Genomic DNA, 22,491 nt, shown 5'->3' with positions numbered 1-22,491 from the left:
CCCCGCCCCGCCCCACCGAGCTCCAATGGCCACGGCCGCCCGAGGGGTGGCGGCCAGATAGGGACTCAGGGAAAAGTGTGCGGAGGCGGTCGCCGCGCAAGGCGGGGGTCTGTCCCCGGCCGCGCTGCGTGCCGCGGCGGGGCGGGAAATGTCAGGCCGTCCCCGCCTGGTGCGGGGTCGTGGGGCCCGGGAGGGCGCGGAGCGCGGGAGGCGATGGCGTCGGCGGCGTCGAAGCTGCGGGCGGAGGCCGGGCTCGGGGCGCTCCCGCAGCGGGCGCTCGCCCAGTACCTGCGCCTTCTGCGGCTCTACCCTGTGCTCACCAAGGCGGCCACCAGGTCGGCGCGCAACGGCTGCGGAGGGGACGGGACCGGGCGGGGGGCGGCCCGCAGCTCGGCCGGCCTCGGGGACCCAGCCACGTAGATGCATCCTGTGCAGGGATTTGAGTGCGAAAGGCAAAATGTCCGGGTGTCAAAATGACCTCCCAAAGGCCTTCAGTTAGCCCGAGAGCTCAGCATAGGCGGCTTGGTGCATTCGGTCCTCACAAGTAGTTACCAGGGGCCAGACCGAAGGAAGGCACAAAGCGAAGGGCTCCAGGCAGACCTCCTGCCCTGGACGTGACCTCCGGCCCTGGACGTGACCTCCGGCCCAGCTTCTCCGCGGGCGGTCAAAGCCTGACCTGCGCTTGTTCTGAGGTTAGAGTGGCTCAGGCGCGACGTGTTAAGATTTGTTTTTTTAGTCAGCTTTGCATTCGGCAGAAAGGTGACAACCCCCCTCCGCCCTCCCCCCTCCCCCGTCTGCTGGTCAGTTGCACCCTTTGATTTGGAGTACTAAACTTTTTATGAGACATCGTCCTCCTCCATTACTTTAATTACTTAATTTTATAAGTTTGTCCGCTTTTGTTAAAGCCAGCTTTTCATAAGTAGGTACAGCACGCTTCCTGCGTGTCAGGCATCAGCAGCAATCAAGAGGGTAGGGACCCTCAAAGGCGTTTCTATTCTAGTGAAAGAGTAGAGGATAAACAGATAAATACATAGCACAGATGAAGTGGTCGGGGAAGGTGACATTTGAACGGGAGGCCTGAATGAAGGGAGGGAACGAGGCGAGCCAAATCTCCCTGGGCAGAGGGTACTTCAGGTGCAAAGATCCCGAGGGAGGAGCAAGCTAATAATGGAGGGGCGGAAGGAAGACTGTGTTGCTGGAGACATGAAAAGCCGAGAAAGGAAGCAGATGAGAAAGAGGTAGCCAAGGATCAGCTCAAGAAGGTGCTTATCACCCATAAAAGAATTTTGACATTTTTAGCCCACAGAGCTTATCAGAAGGTAGCTGTAGACCAAGCCTTGGAGCAACTGGACCTGTCTCCACCTCTCTATTGACATTTCTGTTGTGATCACTGTAGTTTACATGCGGGTGTAAGAAAGAATACAGGGAGATCCCTCGCACACTTTGCCCAGTTCCCCCCATGGGTAACATTTTCTAAAAGTGTAGTACAATATCACAGCCAGGCACTGGCACAGACACAGTCCACAGATCAGATTTTCCTGGCTTTCGTTCTGCTATGCCCACCTTTTGACATAGGGACCCTACACTGGGGCTGCCTTAAAAACCTGCTTTAGGGGCGCCTGGGTGGCTCAGTCGAGCGTCAGATTCTTGATTTCAGCTCGGGTCATGATCCCAAGGGTCGTGGGATTGAGCCCTGTGCCAGGCTCCGTGCAGAGTGTGGAGCCTGCTTGGGATTCTCTCTCTCTCCCTTTGCCCCTCTCCACCACTTGCGCTCTCTCTAAAATAAAAAATTAAAACTAAAAACCTGCTTTAAAAAGGACTCCTCTCTACCCACCCCACCATGATCTCAGAACAGCCACGCTAAGTACATGCAGGAATGGCCCCCCTCTTGCTGGTTGCCCCCGTTTTCTGATGACATCTCTGTCCACAGTGGCATTTTGTCAGCACTTGGGAACTTCCTGGCCCAGATGATGGCGAAGCAGCGGAAAAAAGAAAACTCCCGAAAGCTAGATGTCAGTGGGCCTCTCAGATACGCCATTTATGGGTGAGTTTCACAAAGGGGCTGATCTAACCAGCAGCAGACTAACCATGACAAAGCTAGGGTATCAAGACCAAGTCTCTGAAATAACCTAATTTTGAGAAATAATTTTTAAAAAGTGTTGAAGTAATCATGGGGAAAAAGTCAGAATGATGGATAGCATTAACTTGTTTTATGTTTTCATTTTGAATCACATGAGTGGGGGTGGCTGTCCTCATTGGGCCGAGAGATCTGAGGGCAGATAATTCACCTGAACCTAAATTAGACTTCAAGACACAAAGACCGTGAAAGAGGAAAACTACTCAAATATTGCAGTTGTTTCTGTTATTTTCATAGCTTAAACAGCCAGAAAATAAATACTTAGGAATCCTGAAAAATGTCCAGTTTCAGAATCACTTTTGGAACTGCAAAGAACACAGAGATTCAGGAGTTTTACCCAATTAAATCCACATCACGTTCTCTGGCCAACAATAGTGTTTGTATAGATGGATTATTTTGAAGTCGTGTTTTGTTTTTGATCTAAAACTCACAAATATCCCTTCGTCTTCGGAAGCCCGCTGGTTGCAGCCACCACAGCTGTCCTGTAATGTAGGTAAAGAGAAGCCACAATCCTCCTGGAGGGAAGGAGGGAGTCAGGATCACCTGAGAGGCCTCACCCACTCACGGTTTATGGCGTTGACTTCCGTTCCCTCTCACTGAGGACCTGCTCCCGGCCACATAACCTGTGGCAGGACAGGAAGCCACAGCTGAGAACCACTTGTTTAAGGACTTTAGTGTCAAAAATGAGAAGACCCTTAGGTCCCTACCCCCCATTTTATTGCTGAATCTTACGGAACTGTGGATGTGTTTTACCAGCAGATGGCGTGGCTGGGTTCAGTTCTGTCCCAAGCATTCTACACTTGGGAATGCACAGTAGCAGGACAGACAAGCCAGTGCCCAGCACCAGGCTTCACTCTTGCTAACTACCCAACAGGGTTTACTAAGAAGCTCTGATACCAGGGGTGCCCCCACTTACTTACTACTGAGCACCTCCTCTGAGCCAGGCCACGTTCTAGGCGCTGTGGACACAGCAGTGATGAGACAGACACAATCCGTCTTGTGACGCGTACCTGTAGCAGGGCGAAGAGGGCACCACGTGACTAAACAAATGAGATGAGGACATGTAGTGATAAATGCTATGAAGGCAGTGGAACAGGACCTGGACTTGAGAGTGGCTGAGACAGCAGCTGGTGCGTTGTCCAGAACAATCAGGAGGTCTCCAAGCTGACAGTGTTGAGAAGGAGCTGGCCGCATGAAGATTGAGGGGGGATCTGGTCTATCAGGGACAAAAGACAATGCTTGAAGCAGATTCAAAGAAAGCCTGTTTTCTAGAAGGACCACACATACCTGTGTGGTCAGGGATGGGGGGCCCAGGGAGCAGGGCTTAGGACCTGGGGTTGGGGGGTGAAGCTGGACCCAAGAAGGACACATCCAGGAAATGGCAGTCCTGCTCACCCCCGCTGCGGGGCCTCAGGTTCTTCTTCACAGGGCCACTGAGTCACTTCTTCTACCTCTTCATGGAGCACTGGATCCCTTCTGAGGTCCCCTGGGCTGGGGTCAAGAGGCTCCTCCTGGACCGCCTCCTCTTTGCACCGGCCTTCCTGTTGTTGTTCCTCCTCGTCATGAACTTCCTGGAGGTTGGTCGCTGCCATAGTGCTTGCGATAGCTCTTTGCGGGGCACAGCGATTCTTGACCTGGCATCCGTGGGTGGAATTCAGAGGGTCTGTGAACTTTACAGCACACCGAAATTGAAACTTCTCTCTCTTGTTTTTATGAATGTCAGACGCAAACCCCAGTCATGTTGGCGGTACCTGTCGGTCCGCAGTAAGAAATCATGGAGGTCTTGATATCACACATCCCAAAATATCTTTTATGTTTCTGGACCCCCGGCACCTGCCTTCAAGTCTTGTCACTGAATGTGTTAAGGAAGCACATATACTGGTCTATCATAAGATTCTTTAAAAAAAAAAATTTTTTTTAACGTTTATTTATTTTTGAGACAGAGACAGAGCACGAACGGGGGAGGGTCAGAGAGAGTGAGACACAGAATCTGAAACGGGCTCCAGGCTCTGAGCTGTCAGCACAGAGCCCGATGCGGGGCTCGAACTCGCAGACTGCGAAATCATGACCCGAGCCAAAGTCGGCCGCTTAACCGACTGAGCCACCCGGGCGCCCCAATAAGATTCTTTTCTGAATATTTTGGTAGCTGTATTCAGTATAGTTCCCTGGTAATCTTATATATGTTATATAAACAGGATTCTGAGAAGGGGGTCTATGGGACTCACGACATAGAAGTTTCAGGCCCCTAATGGTATCGCAGAAGCCTGTGCTAATTCAGTGCCTGAACATCATAAGTGCTCTGAAGAGGCTAACAGACCAGCATAGACTGAAAACCTCACAACTCACCGCAGGAGAGGTGTGTTCACGCAAATCACTAGGCATGTCTGTTCTAACGTGCCCAGCCTAAGACCCTTCCCAGTTCACTACACCTCCAGCCTCTCACCATCTCTCTGTCCACTGTGTGCCTGAGATGTGTCCTGTTCTGCCCTGAAAGTAATCGTTCCAACCAATCACATTCTGCCCTGAAAGTAATCGTTCCAACCAATCACAGCAGGCAAATGCTTCTGCAGGTTTTATTTTGAAGCAGCACCTTGAGGTCTTATTACTGAAGAGAATGCCCCTGTGGCCAAAAGTGATCCTTGCGGGGGAAGCAGGAAAGATGCATAATCTCAACCATGATTGCTAGTAAGTCCTTGATAGTAAGAAGAAGTGTTTGGGAAGCCGTTAGAAAACCTGAGGTAGGTGGGGCGCCTGGGTGGCTCAGTCGGTTAAGTGTCCGACTTTGGCTCAGGTCATGATCTCACGGTCCGTGAGTTCGAGCCCCGCGTCGGGCTCTGTGCTGACAGCTCAGAGCCTGGAGCCCATTTCAGATTCTGTGTCTCCCTCTCTCTCTGCCCCTCCCCTGTTCATACTCTGTCTCTCTCTGTCTCAAAAATAAAATAAAACGTTAAAAAAAAAAGTTAAAAAAAAGAAAAGAAAACCTGAGGTAGGAAGCAAAGGATACCCACATTAGAAGTGAAGGTACAGGAGTGTCTCTTTTTTTCCTTCTAGCTATGAAAGGAATATATTTTTCATTAATAGACAAAAACCCTAAATCCACGTATCGTATGTTACCAAGGTGTGTAAAGCGCCCAACATAAATGCCTTGTGTTGGACCACGTTATATCACACACACGATAGATGCTTCTGCATCTGCATTAAAAAAATTTTTTTTAATTTGAATATAGGTGACCCACAATGTTATGTTAGTTTCAGGTGTGCAGCACAGTGACTCAACTTCTCAATACATTACACTATGCTCACCGCAAGTGTCAGCATACGACTCTGTTAAAATATCACTTTCTGTCTTCCCTGCGCTGTGCCGACATCTAGCATTTCTTGATCATAGACATCATGTTTGGACCACACAGTGTTTGCTAGTCCACCATATGTCCGTCCCTTATCCAAAAAGGCTGTCCTCAACGTGTCCTCCCTGCGGTGGTACAGAGCAATACAAACGGCGGACATCTATGAGCACCTGTTCCAAGCCCCGCGTTGAGCCCTTCGTGTCATTTGAGCCACAAGGCAACCCCATTTTACAGATGAGAAAGCTGAGGCCCATGGCTTAAGTTCTCATAACTTACGAGCCCTTGAATCGAGTCAGACCCAGGCTTTGTGACCCCAGAGCTTCTTTCTCCTCCACGTGAGGTTTGTTTCCCCACATTCTTGACAATCATGGTTATATTTTTCTTTTAAATAGTTTGCAGGTTGATATGTAAAAACAACATATACATCTTTATAAGGTTGAATATCTTTTTATACACCTCCTATATTCTATGAACTTTGCTTATTTTCTATCAGTGTAGGCTTTTTCTCACTGATTGTGTGTTTGTATATATTAAGGAGATCAATCCTTTGCCGGATACAAATTGCAGATATTTTCCCCATTTTTTAGGTGTTTGTCTTTTTTTTTTTTTAAATGTTTATTTTTGAGAGAGAGACAGACAGACAGCATGAGCAGGGGAGGAGCAAAGGGAGAGGGAGACACTGAATCCGAAGCAGGTTCCAGGCTCTGAGCTGTCAGCACAGAGCCCAACGTGGGGCTCGAATTCATGAGCCATGAGATCATGACCTGAGCTGAAGTCAGACGCTTAACCGACTGAGCCACCCAGGCGCTCCTAGGTGTTTATCTTTTAACTTCATATAAAGTTAAACATTTGAAGTTACAAAAATAGTTCATTTATAGTGTGTTTCTCCATGCAGGAGTTTAAAAAATTCATGTATTCAAATATGTGATTCTTTTTCTTTGTGGGTTTCTTTAAAGGAAGATACTGGAAATATTCTCTTAAACTTTGTTCTTTTACTCTTATGATATTATGTGCATTTGGACAAATGCAAACATAATAGAAATATTCTATATTTTCCTCCAGTATTCTTATTTTTTTAATTATATGTGGGAGATACACTTGGCTTGTTTCTTCCACTTCAACTGCAAATTATCTCATTGCCATTTATCAAACAATCCCGTGCCTTGAAGTGTCAACTTTATCATATACTGTCATTCTCATATGTACAGGCCATTATCTGGACTCTTCTCTCTTTTGCTGGATTCTGTTTCCATCGTATGTCTTTTATTTTTTAGCTTTTAATTACCATAATTATTCGTATTAATTACCATAGAGTATTTTTTAAATCTTCAGTAATTTAGGCCTCCCCTGTTATTATTTTTCAAGATAGTTATTTTTTATGCACTTATCCTTTCAGATGACATTCAGAATCACCTTATTGGGGCTCATTTTTTAAAAACTCCTGACAAGTTTTGCTTGAAAAACGCATCAATTTTGGAGGCCATTTTGGGAAACACGAACAGCCAGGCCATAAATAGCAGCTCTGGTGCCCGCTGCCAGCAGTACGGGTCACACCACTTAATCAGCTCTGCGAGGAGCGATGAGGGTCTGTGCGGGCAGTGGGCACAGGATGAGCCAAGGGGAGTCTCACCGTCGGCTTTCTGACCAGGTGACTGGCTCCTGATCCCTGCGGTGCTAATGAGACACACAGATGTGCTGTCTGTATACAAATGGAACAAAATCCACAGTTTTCAAAACCATCGTGTTAGGGTTTGGGGCCCTCCAGACCGTGGCACCGCCGCTTCAGTTCTGAGGGCAGTGGTGATCACTTACTGTCCACACTCCCCTCCTTTCCAGGGGAGAGACGCAGCTGCTCTCTCTGTCCAGATAAGAAGAAGCTTCTGGCCGGCGCTGCGCATGAACTGGCGAGTCTGGACCCCAGTGCAGTTCATCAACATCAACTACGTCCCTCTGCAGGTGAGGGCCAGCTGACACCATGCGGAGCCCGAGGGGGCCTCATCCTCCACCAGCCTTGTTCCTTCTTGGAACCATTGGTGGTTTTCTCTCCGCGCAGAATCATTAGCAGCTTTGGATGTGGACGGGCGAAGCGTGTGCCCACACCTCATCCCTTGGTCCCAGAAACATTTCTGAAAAGCCTCCAGTCCAGGACAGCTCGAGTTTTCCAGGGGCGCAGCGTTGCCAGTGCCTGGCCCCGTGGGTCACAGCTGGGCTTGCGTGCGGGAGCCGCGCGGTGGCCGTGCCCAGCAGGGTGTGGGGCAGAGGCGAGTCCGGCCTTACCTGCCCTGACATCAGCGTGCGCCTGAGCCCTGAGCGGCAAGCGGCAGGCAGGACCCCGGGGGCAGGGATGCTGTCGGGGCGCCGTGCACCAGGTTCAGCCCTTCTGGGCACCGGGGGTCGCGGCCCGAGGCAGGCTGCTGAAACTGGGCCTCCACTCAGCACGGTGGGAGCCTGGAGGGGCTCTGAGCTGCAGGAAGAGCTCACCAGGGCAAGGCTGAGGGGGCCCGCAGTCCTGCGCCCTCTTTACACACCAAGGACAGCCCACCTGTGTCCAGCCCCAAGACCACGCCCAGGGCTAGAGATCTGAAGGCGGGGCTTGGCACAGCGTCTGCTGGCGGCCGTGGGTGTATTACAGCCTCAGAGCAAGGATTTGCAACTGCATCTTAGGAATCCACTGCAGCCTTCCTACGCTCCCTCCCTCCCGTGAGGGTCACGCAGGGCAAGCTCTCACCCACCAACAAAACGCAGCAACACTCAGGCCACGTTTCTGTCCAGGGAAGCCCTGTAAAGACCCAGTGCCTGGGGCTCGGGGGAGAGCTAGTCACATAGGCACCCTCTGCCTGGTGCTTACCAGAATTCCAGACTCCCAGAAGGAAGAGTCAGTGCTCAGCAGAACTGCTTTGTTTTAGCGAGCAGTCTAAGCACAGGGGCCATTCTTATCCGTTGGGGAAAGGTAGGAGCCCACAGGAACTCTAAGTTCCCAGAGCCCAGGCAAGGGCTAGCCACTCTGACAGGCCTTTCCAAGGAGAGCAGCCTCAAGCTTTTTTTGCACCCCATTTAAGTAACCTACTTGGTTTCCCCCTGCTTTAGAAAGGAGAGACAGACCTGAGGCAGAACCCCTTGGAGCAGAGCTCCATTGCAAGGATGGGAAGAGGGAGGGAGGTGCAGGCCGGGTGGTCACTCACACACACACACACACACACACACACACACACACACACCAAGGAGTAGCAGAAAACCAGAGGTGGCAGTGACACAACCACCGTCACTGCAGGGAGTTAAAGGAAAATGAAAATCAGTTAGTTTCATTGACTTTGACAACAATCCTCATCAGTGACCTTCCCAGGAGCAGTTTCAGGGGCTCCGTGAGGGCTGGAGCCAGACTGCTGTGAATTGAGCAGTGGGTGGGGAAGTAGAAAAGAAATCGTTAAGTCTGCGAAGTTCTCTCGAGAAGCGTGTGACGAGGTGGGGAGAAGCGGCAGGAGAGGGTCTCTGCAGCTTGGAGAGGCCATATTCTACCCTAAAGAGGCTGCACGGGGTTTGGACCCAGGCAGAGGGGTGCTTCGGACAGAGGCTCTTCTTTACTACGACAAGAGAGTGGTGCCTGTTCACTGGTGACCTCCCATCCATACCTCTTTCCTTGGGGAAGGCAGAGGCCAGGGCGGGGCCACCTGAGGCAAAAGGAGGTAGGATGGGTACTTCGAGGGGAGAGGAGGGACGAACCTGTAGAGGACGGCAGAGGGAGCCGACCGGAGCCCCTCGTGTGCGTGGACCTAGGGCCCGAGGCTGGCAGGGGAGCAGGGAGAATGGAGCTTTGCCAAGGGGTATAACCAAGGAACAGGAGGGGAAGGCAGTGAGGGCTTTGGGCCTTGTATTCTAATGCATGTAGCAAAGGAAATAGACACAGAAAGGCAGAAGGGCTGAGGATGTGAAGGGGTCTGTGGATGGGAGAGTAGGAGAGCCTGGAAAATGGAACCCTTCTGGGCACCCTGGGGACAGAGCGCCAGGAGGCTGTGGTCACGGTTTCCATTTGAGGTGGTCGCAGGCAAGTGCCTAAGGGGCAGTGAAGCTTACTAAGCAAATACTGAGCACCTACTGTATGCCCCACTGTTCTAAACTCCAGGGGTACAGTGATTAACAAGACAGACCAGACCGCTACTTTCATGGAGCTTATATGCCAGGGAGACTCCCTGACTAAAGGCATTTCAGGTGGGAGTACATCCATGAGAGCATCAAAGCAGGGTAATGGCTTGGGGTGGGGGGGGCTGGCGGCCACCAGCGGGCTGGGTGAGGCCACCACTTGACCAGTCCTGGGCTGGGAAGCTAAGCCAGGAGCTCGTGCTCAGCGAAGGAGGATGTGGGACAGTTCTCGTCAGTTTCCCCTCCTGGCCTGTAACATGGCTAGGCAGAGTCCCGCTCACCCCTCCAGCACGGTGCTCAGTACAAAGTAAGGCTCAGTGAATACAGTAGTAGGCGGATGGGCTCAGTCCTGGGGGATGCGTGCCTGGGAAGCGCAGTCAGGACTTCGCTCACTGTGGCCTATGTTCGTTTTGGCAGTTCCGGGTGCTTGTTGCCAACCTGGTGTCTCTGTTCTGGTACATCTACCTGGCCTCTCTGGGCAAGTGAAGATGGCCCGGAGTGAACACACCCAGCTGTGTAGGGACACCCGCCTAGGGTGAGAGAGCAGAAACCACCTGGTCAAGACTGTAGCTGACTCCAGATCACGTGGTTCAAGATGGCGAAACAATCTGTTAATGTAAGAATTTCGTGTTTTAAAGAGGTAGAAACTGTCTTCGGGTGATGCTGCCTCAGAGTCGTAAAATGCAGTAGCAATGATTGCACTTGTCACCCTGAATTGAGTTAGGACAACAATAAACTATAATGTAGCCTTTTCCGCGATGGTTTTAATTTCTCAGAATAATTGCTGTCACTTTGGAAGAAGAAATGGGTGGCTAGAGGGCTCAGATTTTTTTTTTTTTTTACTTTAAAAAAAAGTTGTGGTTAAATCTGTTCTACAACTGCTTACCTCCGTGGAGCCGTTGGAAAAGGGCCCTTCTAGAGCAGGATTTCGCCCTGTGAGAACCATACGCCACCTTTCAGTGGATTTTCTGCTCTGTTATCACTCATTTGTTAACCTTCCTTCTCACCTTTTCTGATTCTCAATATCCCATTCTTGTTTCATAGCTACAATACCCTTGGATCTTAATTTTATATTAAAAAATCTCTCTTCTGTTGCATATGCTGTTTCTATTTTCTCAGGGTTCACGTTTTTTTCTTTCCTTCCTGTTTTGCTCTTTCTCCCAATCAGGATTTCCCCCAAAGTCTGCTAATCATACATCAGTGTTTAAGAGTCAGAGCCACTCAGGTGGTACCCTCAGTGTGGGCTGACCAATTTGGCTGGAGATGACTCATTTTCAGTAACTGAGGCCTTTTCTCTTAGACTGGTCAGTTTTCCCAGAGAGGAATTCTTTAATTTCTTGCCCAGCAGAAGGGTCGTGGTTGTAGCAGAGCATGGTATAAGCCTAGTGGCCAACATTCTTGTGGCTAACTAGAGGAAAAGAGTTAGAGGTCCTATTAGTATGTGAATTCCATAATCTCAGCTGTACTGCTGTATCTTTGTCTCCGTGGTCTGGTGTCCTCAGATCCACAGTCCTTCTGGTTTAAGTCCTCCGGAATGAATGTCTTCTGCCATGATGGAGGTGAGGTATTCACCTGAGGGTACAGGTCACGGAGGGTGTGCAGACGACAGTCTCTTAAAGGCTCTTCAATCAGTCCTCTTTTGTTCAACCGTATCCCCTTCCTAAGAGGTGGGGCTACAGCCTGTAACTCCCAGATTCTTCCAGACTCACTGGACTAACTGAGCTTGTTCTTGGTTTCCCCACAATACTGGCAACTGATGCTCCATTTCTCAGGTCAAAGGTGATCTGATTCCCAGCTTCCAAAATTTTGTCAACTGATCTTTTTGCTTTGTTTCTTCCTGTGGACTAATTTTTTTTCTTTCAAAATCTTTTTACTATCATTTTAGTAAGCAGCCTTCTGGAAGAAAGAGGCATGAATGTATCGTTTCAAGACACCATGTTTGTTTGTTTGTTTGTTAATTTATTTAAAATAATGTTTGAGAGAGAGAGAGAGCACGAATGGGGGACGGACAGAGAGAGGAGACAGGATCTGAAGCAGGCTCCAGGCTCCCAGCTGTCAGCACAGAGCCTGATGTGGGGCTCGAACCCATGAGCTGTGAGATCATGACCTGAGCCAAAGTCGGACGCTCAGTCGACTGAGCCACCCAGGCGCCCCCAAGGCACCATGTTTAAACAGAGATCTGGGTATTTCTGTGGAACAGATGCATTCTCCAAAACCCAGAGTGATTTTTTCCAACTCTTGATTTTGGCTCAGGTCGTGACCTTGAGGTCATGAGATTGAGCCCCGCATTGGGCTCTGCACTGGGTGTGAAGCTAGATTGGAATTCAATCTCTCAATCTCTCTCTCTCGGCCCCTCCCCATGACACACACACACACACACACACACACACACACACACACACTCTCCCTCTCTCTCTCTCTCTCTCTCTCTCTCTCTTAAAGAAACATTTAAAAAAGTGTAAGTCAGATCATGTCAATTTCCTACTTAAAAATCTGCAAAGATGACCCAGCAATTCCTTTTCTGGGTGCATACCCCCCTCCCAAACTGAAAGGGACTTGAAGAGATATTTGCACACTTAAGTTCATAGCATTATTCACAGCAGCCAAAAGGTGGAAGCAACCCAGTGTCCAGTGATGGATGATGGATAAACAAAATGTGATATATGCATAAAGTGGAATATTATTCAGCCTTAAAAAGGAACTTTGACACACGCTACAACACGGATGAACCTTGAGAACACTATGCTGAGTGAAACAAGCCGTTCCAAAAGGACGAATACTGTGTGACTCTACTTACATGAAGTCCCTAGAATTGTCAAGTTCCTCCAGACAGAAAAGGGAAAGGTGGGACCTGGGGGCTGGGGGGAGTCATAGGGAGTCTGTGTTTAATGCAGACAGTGTCACTTTGGATGGTGGAGTGGCCGCACTATAATGTGAGTGTACCTGACGCCTGGGTGAGATGGTGGGGCACCCGGCTGGCTCAGTCAGTAGAACATGGGTCTCTTCATCTCAGGGCTGTAAGTTCAAGGGCCACGTTGGGTGTAGAGATTACTTACAAAAACAACAACAAAAAAACCCACCTTTTAACAAAACCCCAAACTGGTTAACAGTCAATTTTGTTACATGCATTTTACCGCAGTAAAACCAAACAAACTCGCTGGTTTCCTAGTTATACTAGGTTCTCTCTGCAAGGCTCCCTCATCTCTCCTAGCTCCTCGTGGCCTTAAGGCTGGGACTCCCAGAGGCGGGGCCCCCAAGGAGTAGACCCCCCCCCGCCCCCTGCGGGGTCACACACCCCTGTGACCACACCCCTTCCCCCTCCCCCCCCCCGCCCTGTCACACACATCCGCGGCCCCATCTCACACACACAGGCACGCACCGCTCTCTCACACACGTGGCTCTCTCTCACACACACACAAACACCCTGCAGCCCCGTTGCACACACCCTCGCCCCCCCCCCGACTCGCAGCTCCCTCCCCCTCTCTCACACATACACCCGCGGTCCCCCCTTTTGTCTCACACACACACACACACACACACACACCCGCGGCCCCGCCGCTGGCTCTGGCGCTCCCGTCGGGCTCCCGAAGGAGGCTCCACGCGGGCAGCGCAGGGCAAACGGGAGGCGCCGCGTGAACGCCCGCCGTCTGAAGGCAGGAATGACTAGCACGCCGGCCTTCCGCACCGGATCCGAAGAAGAGGTCTCAGCCCCGTCGCGCACCACACCCCTTCCACTTTGTTTCCGGAAGTTGATTTTGCCTGGCCGGGGCGGGACTTCCGTCCCGGCGCTGTCAGCCGGCCGGAAGCGGGCGCCGGAGGAATCGTGTCCCCCGCGGCGCGCCGTCCTCCCGCGAGCGCCTGCGCGGAGCCGGCGCGCGACGGGCGCGGGCATGGCGTTCCGACAGGCGCTGCAGCTGGCGGCCTGCGGCCTGGCCGGAGGCTCGGCCGCTGTGCTCTTCTCGGCCGTGGCGGTGGGAAAGCCCCGCGCGGGCGGGGACGCGGAGCCGCGCGTGGTCGAGGCGCCGGCGTGGGCGGGGTCCGCGCGCCCCGGGCCGGGCGTCTGGGACTCCAACTGGGACAGGTGCGGGGCCCGCCGGTGGCGTCGGGCGCGTCGACGGTCGGGCGGTGGGGACCCTGCGGGCCGCCTGCCGTCCCGTTGGGTCTGAGACGGCTGGTTCCGCCGAGGCGCGGGCGAGACCGGCTCGCGTGCGGGCTTGTGTTCCGGATCTGGCCGCGAGGCCGGCTGTGGGGGCGGGCGGAGGCGCCCGCGGCCCCCGGAGCCTCGGCTGTGCCGCAAGACCCCGCCGCCGGCCCGGGCCGCCGAGGCGGCCTCGGGGGTCGTGTTGAGAGAGCAGTGCGCTGCCTGCGCACCGGGGAGCCCGGGGCGGCGATGGTGGGCGGTGGACGGAGGGCTTAGATCTCCCTGTCTTCGTTTCCCTCCCTCGACTTCTGAACGCGCGGATTGGAGGATCCTTGCCTCCCAGCTGAGCGGAATGGGGACGAGGGGCCCAAAGGATGCTAGCCTGGCCCCTCAAGGGACCTGTGTGCGGGGAAGATGTGCGTCTTGGATACGCGCGTGAGCCATCGGCCACACGTGCTTATCGAGCGCTTGAGATGTGGCACCTGTGATCAGGAAACATTTTTTAGTGTTATTTGATGTTAGTGAATTTAAATTTAAAAATCAAAGCAGTGCAGGTTTTTTAATATAGGTTATGTGTTGCAGTGGTGGTATTGACACGTTGGATTAAATAAAGTAAACTTTTGAAATTTCACCTGTCCCATTCTACTTTTTAAAGGTGGCTTTTTGGAAACTTACATTTGTTGCTAGTGTTCTGTTTCTATTGGACAGCACTGGTCTGGAGTCTGGGAGTGGCCACTGTGGGATGGTTTACGCAACCCCAGCTCCTCCTCTGTCGTTTATCTGAATGAGTGCACAGAACTGGTATTGACTAGCAGCCTAGTTGTATCAAAAACTTCACGGGTATTTTCTTTTAGAACCTTTAATTAAAATAAAGACTTAGAATACATTTACAGGAAAATTGGAAAGATAATAAGCGTTCCTGTATACTGCACACCTGATTTCCTCTTTTACTAACATCTTACTTTAGTATGGTTTATGTGTCATAATAAGTGAACCAATATTTGTGTGTTACTTTTTTTTTCTTTTAGCGATTGTACTTTTTTGTGGTTTCTTCAGTTTTCAGTTATTGTTGTCTCTTCCAGGATCCCACGTGACAATTAGTCATGTCTCCTCAGGCTTCTCTTGACTGGCAGTTTCTCAGACTTTCCTTGTTCTGATGACTTTGACCATTTTGAGGATGGTTATCGGGAATTTTATAGAACGCCTCTCAAATGGGATTTGTCTGTTTTTCTCATGATTGGACCAGGGTCATATCCTTTTTTTTTTTTTTTTTTTTTTAAACATCAGTACAACTTCTGAATTTCTTAGGGCTTTTTAAGGAAACAAGGTGGACTCTGACTCTGTTTGAAGCAGCACTGGACTTACTTTATTGGTTGAGGCTGACACACTGTATTTGTTCACCAAGTCTAGATTTACGAAGGGGGATGCTGTCTGTGCTGGAGAGTTCCAGGACCTCATCCAGTGAATTCTCCAGCCTCTTCCTGAAGAACCTCATCCAGTCTGGGCTTTCTGTGTCTGTGCCTGCCATGCCCAGGGGTCTTCTCTGGCTCAGCCCTAGGTTCTAACCCTAACCCTAACCCATGTGGCATCTCAGCCTATCTGTATTAGGGCACCCCAGGTTTGCCCTGCAGAACCCTTGAGTCGCCACCCCTCCCCCCAGACCTTACGCTTTCACCACTGTCTCAGCTGAGTATGTTCTTTCCCTAGCTCTGCCCATGACATAGACCTTTAGCTCTTACTAGTTTCAGTTCTGGGAGCCACCAGACATGCTTGTCTTCATGACATTTGGTCATTTCTCAGCATCTTTCCTGCTGCTGTCCTCCCACTTTCCTATCAGCTCTTCCTCACCTTTCCAAGAGTGCCACCCAGTCGACTTCATGATGCTGGGAACGTCTTCCTCCTCACTGTCCACCATGATCGCCACTACCCCATGTGCTGCTGAGCATTTCAAGTGTGCCTAGCGTGACTGGGGAAATGGGAGTTTTATTTTAACTTTCATTATCTTGATTGTAAGTAGCCACATGGCCAGGGGCTGTCATTCCTCTGTGTCAGCAAGTTCATACTGGCCTTCTTGTGGGCACTCCCCCAGCCCTCCCTCCGCTGCCCCTTCCTGTTACCTGGTTTCATTTTCTCCATGTCACTGACCACCTGGCTGTTACCAGTCTTTGCTAGAACGTAGGTAGCACGAGGGCTTCGCTTGTCTGCTTCATTCGCTGATCACCCCAAACAGGCCTGGTGCTTGGGTCTGTGCAGTAAATGAGATGTGCTCTGGGAGGAGGGACTCTCAGGGGCCAGTGGCAGAAGGCAGAGGACAACTGGCTTGTCCCTGTGCTTTCCTAAGACAGAAAGACTGGCTTGCTGGAAATCTCCAGACTGAGTTGTGAACAGGGGTCACAAAGATGACACCTCTCCTGGTTTTTTTTTTTTTTTTATTTTTTTATGTTTATTTTTGACAGAGAGAGAGAGACAGAGACAGAACATGAGTGGGGGAGGGGCAGAGAGAGGGAGACCCAGAATCTGAAACAGGCTCCAGGCTCTGAGCCGTCAGCACAGAGCCCGACGTGGGGCTTGAACTCACGGACAGTGAGATCGTGACCTGAGCTGAAGTCGGACGCTCAACCGACTGAGCCAGCCAGGCACCCCTCTCCTGTTTCAACATTAGGCGAGAACCGCTGTCCTTGGTGAACCTGCGGAAGAGGAACCTGGAATCTGGAGAAGAAGAACTGGCCTCCAGGCTGGACCACTACAAAGCCAAGGCCACGCGACACATCTTCCTCATCAGGCACTCCCAGTACCATGTGGATGCTTCCCAGGAAAAGGACCGCACGCTGACGCCCCTGGGTACGTGCTGGTCGCACCGGGCTCCATTGTACCTGTGTCAGGGGCCTGGCCAAGATTCAAGCACGGTCATTAACAGTGATCGTCAGCCCGACTGACACAAGACAGTTGTTGAAAACACCCTCGGCTTTAAAAAAAATTTTTTTTTTAATTTTTTTTTTTCAACGTTTATTTATTTTTGGGATAGAGAGAGACAGAGCATGAACGGGGGAGGGGCAGAGAGAGAGGGAGACACAGAATCGGAAACAGGCTCCAGGCTCTGAGCCATCAGCCCAGAGCCTGACGCGGGGCTTGAACTCACGGACCGCGAGATCGTGACCTGGCTGAAGTCGGACGCTTAACCGACTGTGCCACCCAGGTGCCCCTCGGCTTTATAAAAAATTGATGGTGAGGCTTGCAAGTGATCAGATCTGAGGCATAGCAGAGGTGTTCTGTACCCCCGACGCCCTGTGGGTGCCTACTGTGCACCCTGTGTGCTTGACAGCCTGCTGCTGAAGACCCTGTGTCTGCACATGCAGGTCTGTTTAGAGTCGGCTTTGTGATAAACCGACGAGACCGGGTGACAGCCGCTCTAACTGGCCAGAAGTGCCGCGTGTTGCAGTTTCTGGCCGTCGTGAGCGGCACTGCCGGGCATGCCTGTCCACCGTATGCTGCATGCAAGCATGTCTCTAGAAGAAACTCCAGGAGGAGAAGTACACAGTGGTCTGCGCTGCACTTACCCATTTGTGCACGTATTAAAAAATTCAGATGGCATAGAGGGTTTGGCAGTCTGTTCTCCAGCCTCCTGTGCTGGTCAGTCTGAGGCCATCGGGTCTTTATGTGTTGACATCTGTGATGATTGCACAGCTGGTGGATCGGTGGCACGTTGCGACTCCATCTTTGGGCAAAACTGAATAAAAGTGGCATGAGGGACCCAGAAATAGTAAACAGGACCCTACCTAGACTTCAGCGCGCCTCAACCTTGGTCATTGTTTTCAACATTTCTTCTGGATGGGGCTGAAGGTAACTGGATTATCTCATTGGTCTAACCTGCTGAGTGCCTGGCCCCCAGTTAGGCCCAGGCCCCAGGAGGGACTGCCCATCTTGTCCCCCAACCCTCATGGTACTTGGGTGAGGACTGGGGTATTTGTAAACAGAAGAGGGGCTGCAGCAACATGGAATTCTCTGGTGTGTTTCACCTTCAAGGTCGTGAACAGGCTGAACTGACGGGGCTCCGACTTGCAAGCTTGGGCTTGAAGTTTAATAAAATTGTCCATTCGTCCATGACCCGTGCCATCGAAACCACTGATATCATCAGCAAACACCTGCCAGGTGAGTGCCCTGCCGCCCCAGGCCCCTTGGCGGCAGGACTCAGATGGGAGGGCTCTGGGCAGCCTCTCCCGAAGGGGTAACCTGAGTCCCTGCTTTTCCTGTAGGCGTCTCCAAAGTCAGCACAGACCTGCTGAGGGAAGGCGCCCCCATTGAGCCTGACCCACCCGTGTCCCACTGGAAGCCAGAGGCTGTGGTAAAACCCCCACTCCCCCGGGGAGCACCCCCTGCTCCACCCTCTCACTCTCTCCACACCCCTCGACCTGTGGCCTGTGTGCTGCCCCTATGCTTAAGATTCTCTACTCTGCCCCCAGCAGTATTACGAAGATGGGGCCCGGATCGAGGCCGCCTTCCGGAACTACATCCACCGGGCAGACGCCAAGCAGCAGGAGGACAGTTACGAGATCCTCATCTGCCATGCCAATGTCATCCGCTACATCGTGTGCCGGTGAGGAAACAGTACAGATGCAGCCGCCTGGCCAGTGGTGTTTCCTGGGTGAAACCCACATGGCCACCTGCTTAGGGCTCTGTGTGCCCTGGACTCCTCGCACCGTACAGTCTATTTCCCCCATCTTGGGAGACAGTGCAAACATTCTCTTTCCAGTTTATACTGTTTGTACCTAGTACCCGCCAGTGGGTCCTGCCACAGCGGATCCTGTGGTGGCATTTGCCTGACGGTGCTTTCGTGTTTCCCTCATTCTGCATTTCTTCATTCAGATTCTTTTGTAAGAGCTCACTCTCACTCTGCATTGGTTTGTTTGTAGGATTATGGACTCACAGATCTTTAGTTGGCGCCATGGGTCGTAACGCATCAGCACGTCGCTGCTCTGGCTGCCCCAGCATTGGCTGCTGGGCCTCACTTCCTGGCACTATAGTAGGTTCCGGAGCCCCCATGAGTGACGCCTGCCCTGAGGCGCAGCTGTGTGTCAGAGGGCTCTGGAGGTGGTTAGGCTGGCTGGCGCTTACGTATCTGACCAAAGCTCACTTAGTGCAGAATGTGAAATAGCCGTAAGCCCAGCCAGCCCCCGGACCCACCAGAAAATGTGTGTCAGGCATTTGAGTAGCTGTGGGATTTCCCCTTCTCGTGAGATGACAAGTATGGCAGCAGCAGGACAGGACACAGCCCAGCTGGCTGGCCCGTGGTGCCGTCCAAACCTACGCCTAGGGTCTCTGCTGACCCTGCTTGATCCTGGGGCCTGTCGCCAGAGCTGGGGGGTGGGCGCGCGTACAGCCTCTGGTGAGAAGCTCAGAGCATCCGGGGCAGGGTGCACAGGGACGCCAGGCCACATGGAGGGCGACTTGAGATGGGTCTCCACACCCTCCAGCTAAAGTGCCCCCAGAAGGCGTAGTCTGGAAGCTCCTGTGTACAACACACCATTTCCTCCGTGCCCTCCTGTCTGCTGCTCTTGGCATGCGTGGATCAGCCGTGTGTGAGCACCATGTTCTAACACGGCCTGGGGTAGGCTGACGTAGGCGGCCATTAGGAAGTGTCCCCAATGCTGAAAACACAGAAGTAATCGTGGGTTTGGCGTAAAGGTGGCCCATGTGACAAAGGGCTAGAAGGAACCAGAGCTTCCCCGTCACGGTACATGAGGGCCCTGCAGAGCCTGGGGGAGACGTGAAGAAGACTCGAAAGCAGCACTAAGGTAGCTCTCCCCGAGGCTGTCGGCCGCAGGGTGAGCCGCCGGGATGGCGCTCGTCCACTGGGACATTCGGGGCTCAAAGGATGTCTGACGACTCAAAGGGAAGCCATTATGACACTGGGCTTTTCAGCAACTATCGTGCCTAAAAAGCATTTCTAAGAACAAGAAGACACTGCTCTAAGGATTATGGGTTACACCACCCGGTTCCCGGCAGTGAGCGGGTCAGGAGTGGGTCTTCTGCACTGTCTGGCGCCCCCTGCCCCCTTCTGATTACACTGGAAAGAGATCAGCCACACTCACCTGTAGAAACCGTGTGTTTCTGACTCACCTGCACTTCTTGAGCTGGGTTGGTCCCCTGACTCGATGGGTTGGTGTCTGCCCAGCCCTTCCCTTTGCGGGTCCTGGCCCCGGGAAGGTCCGAGGGGTGACTGAGCCCCCTGTTCCAGCATGTTCTTTCTCTTCCAGGGCGCTGCAGTTCCCCCCAGAAGGCTGGCTCCGCCTCTCTCTCAACAATGGCAGCATCACCCACCTGGTGGTTCGGCCTGATGGCCGAGTGGCGCTCAGGGCCCTCGGGGACACGGGGTTCATGCCTCCGGACAAGATCTCCCGCTCCTGAGGGCTGCCCGGAGGACCTGCTCTCCAGGTCCCCAGCCTGGTTTGCACAGGTGCCGCCACGGACACGGCTCCTTCCCCATCTTCCTTCCACAGGCTTTGCTGCGGTGATGCTGTTTCTCGGGGAGGAAGGTGAAAAAGCACGAATGTCTTTAGTATCTAAAATGTGGCGTTTCGGTCTGTACTTCGGCCCAGGATGGAAAAGGGAATCATCCTGAGCAGATCAGCCTGATTTCTCTCTTGGGGTTCTCTGCCCTGTCTGCCAGGACGGGGCCTCACTGACGCTGTCTGCGGGGACTACGGCCAGTTTGCCCAGGCGTCTTTGGTTGTGACCGCTGTTGGCCACATGAGCCCCTCGAGGCTGTCGGCAAAGTCCATTAGGCACGAGGGGCTCCACGGAGGAGGGGCCACCAGTGCTTCCATTCAGAACTTGTCATACATTCTTCTCATTTCTTAAAACTCTATCACTTAAATAATTGTCAATTAAAGATTCTATTCATCTGGGTTCTTGCTTTGGTAACCACTCAGTCTGGAGTCCTGCACCCGTGACACCGCTGGGTCTGAACTGCCCTGTGTTGTTAGGTCTTTCCCGGCACCTCAGAGGAGCATGATGGGTGAGGGAGGGGACCGGAGAGCAACAGGGCAGCCAGGGTCCTGTTTCAGTAAAATACCAGACACTTTAGTCTGCCTCTGGCTGTTAATCCTTTACACTTACGGATGAAACTGTTTAGACGTGATGTGTCCATTCCAAGTATTTGTTAACTTAGGAGAAACTTCCTGTGAGGTGGTTATGAACATTTTCTGCAATCTGTGCAACTAATTGGGACATCTGATCCATTTCTCTGTAACTTTGGAAATAACTGCAAAATAAAATTTTATTTTACTGGTTTTTCAAGGTGCTGTTGTGAATGTTTTAAAGAAAACAGGAGCCCAGACTTGCCAGAATGCTGCAGCAGCGGTGGCAAGTGTTTTCCACGGTGATGTTTCCTGGGGATGACGGCCTTGCTGGGCGTGTACCCACCAGGGGCCAAGGCCCAGACCCAAGATGCACCAGCCCCACGGCACTTTCTAGAAAGTTGCGACATGCCAGGGGCTGTGCCGGCTTCTCAGAGGATACAAGTGACAGGCAATACATCTGACCTCCGGTGTGCATGACGCATGGGAACCCGAGTCTGAGCCCTGGACCCTCAGACCAGCCAGGACCTGAGGTGGAGGTAGCAGGCCCTTCCCCTCCTTCCTCAGGGAAGTTGGTGCTGCCGCCTCTCTCATCTTCAGACCTGCCTTTCCGGCAGCATTTCACTTGACCTTTGAGATACAGGGCAGCATTTTGGAAACCAAAAACAAGCCCACATCGCGGGGAGGCAGGTGAGGAGCAGGAGGTCGGTGCTAACATGGGGTCGGGGCTCACTGACGTCTGAGGGGACAGGGACTCCAGACTTCTGGGATGTCAGCAGCACTGTCCCAAGTTCGGCCCAAATGAGAGCTGTATCAGGAACCCACATCTGGGAACAAACAGCACTTGGTTCCTATGGTGGCCTGCTGCTTATTCCAAAATACTGTCTTCTGAGACCATCAGAAAGGAACGGAGTGCATCTGTAAGCAAAGACAGTACTGGCGGGTTTTGTGCGCAGCTGCAGCATGCGGGTGTAAGAGAAGGAAAGTGCAGGCCCGGTGAGCACACCCAGCTGAGGACGAAAGGGCAGTGAGTGAGCGATGGCCTCCAAAGCCACACCCCGTCACAGCAGTAATCCCACAACCCACCATTTCTTCTCGAAGCTGTGAATGTTTCTGGGAGTATCTCCAATTATTCACGAGGATCCGTCTGTGGTCCTTGTTGGGGAAGGTCTTCAAAAAGACGTGACTGCCAGTCGACCTGTGAGCTGGCCCCACACACCCGGAGGCTCCTCACCCTCTTCCCTCCTTTGATATGGACTCCGCTCACCTTTCCTGCCCACGGAGCCTTGAGATGGTGACGTGGGACTGAAAACGTGTGTACAGCATGCGTGAGTGAACCGCTGAGGCTTCCACAGAAACTTCTGGAGGGTGGCTGCAGGGATCTGTTTCATCCTCCCACCCGAGACAGGCCTCCTACAGAAGTTCTTTGGCTTGTTACACCTGGAGCGGCCGGCCTCTTTCTTGGTTTCTCTCTGCCCCCTGTACGGGGGCCAGTTACACATTTCTCCCGGAAACTCCCAAGAGGGTTGCAAACCAACACCTGCCACGTGTGGCAGGCACTCATTCTAGAACAGCCTGGCTCTGGTTTTCCCCCAGGCGACGATGGCGGGGGCTTTCCTGTGTCCCTCGTGTGTCAGCCGGTGGGTGCCACAG

General features: G+C 52.3%; 2 protein-coding genes and 1 long non-coding RNA gene across 5 annotated transcripts; 2 read left to right on the top strand and 1 right to left on the bottom strand.

Annotated features, from left to right (window-relative positions):
* Positions 1-21: 21 nt before the first annotated feature.
* PXMP2 (peroxisomal membrane protein 2) lies at positions 22-10,373 on the top strand. 2 transcript variants are annotated; one of them, XR_008291434.1, is made up of 6 exons: positions 22-335; positions 1,931-2,044; positions 3,552-3,714; positions 7,321-7,440; positions 9,605-9,690; positions 10,039-10,373. XR_008291434.1 is itself a non-coding variant. In XM_027052127.2 (5 exons), the coding sequence occupies exons 1-5, from the start codon at positions 214-216 to the stop codon at positions 10,105-10,107; spliced, it is 588 nt and encodes a 195-aa protein (XP_026907928.1). In that variant the 5' UTR covers positions 26-213; the 3' UTR covers positions 10,108-10,373. The 2 variants fall into 2 exon arrangements, 1 of the variants encoding a protein (XP_026907928.1); XM_027052127.2 differs by lacking the exon at positions 9,605-9,690 and having other exon boundaries at positions 26-335.
* On the bottom strand, positions 1,614-8,078 carry LOC128312318 (uncharacterized). Its single transcript, XR_008291435.1, has 3 exons — positions 7,297-8,078; positions 3,054-3,771; positions 1,614-2,619 (listed from the first exon to the last, which is right to left on the bottom strand). It is a non-coding gene; the product is annotated as an uncharacterized LOC128312318 (long non-coding RNA).
* A 3,091-nt stretch (positions 10,374-13,464) lies between the features above and the next one.
* On the top strand, positions 13,465-21,052 carry PGAM5 (PGAM family member 5, mitochondrial serine/threonine protein phosphatase). 2 transcript variants are annotated; one of them, XM_027052113.2, is made up of 6 exons: positions 13,465-13,702; positions 16,425-16,603; positions 17,786-17,911; positions 18,016-18,104; positions 18,226-18,356; positions 20,017-21,052. In XM_027052113.2, exons 1-6 carry the CDS (start codon positions 13,512-13,514, stop codon positions 20,165-20,167), a joined length of 867 nt encoding a protein of 288 aa, XP_026907914.1. In that variant the 5' UTR covers positions 13,465-13,511; the 3' UTR covers positions 20,168-21,052. The 2 variants fall into 2 exon arrangements, with proteins under 2 accessions (XP_026907914.1, XP_026907913.1); XM_027052112.2 differs by having other exon boundaries at positions 18,223-18,356.
* The last annotated feature ends 1,439 nt before the right edge of the window (positions 21,053-22,491 follow it).

The sequence above is a fragment of the Acinonyx jubatus genome, chromosome D3 (assembly GCF_027475565.1).
Source record: "Acinonyx jubatus isolate Ajub_Pintada_27869175 chromosome D3, VMU_Ajub_asm_v1.0, whole genome shotgun sequence".
Lineage (NCBI taxonomy): Eukaryota > Metazoa > Chordata > Mammalia > Carnivora > Felidae > Acinonyx > Acinonyx jubatus.
Note: the sequence above shows the minus strand (reverse complement) of the source record. Positions and strands in the feature narration are given on the sequence as shown.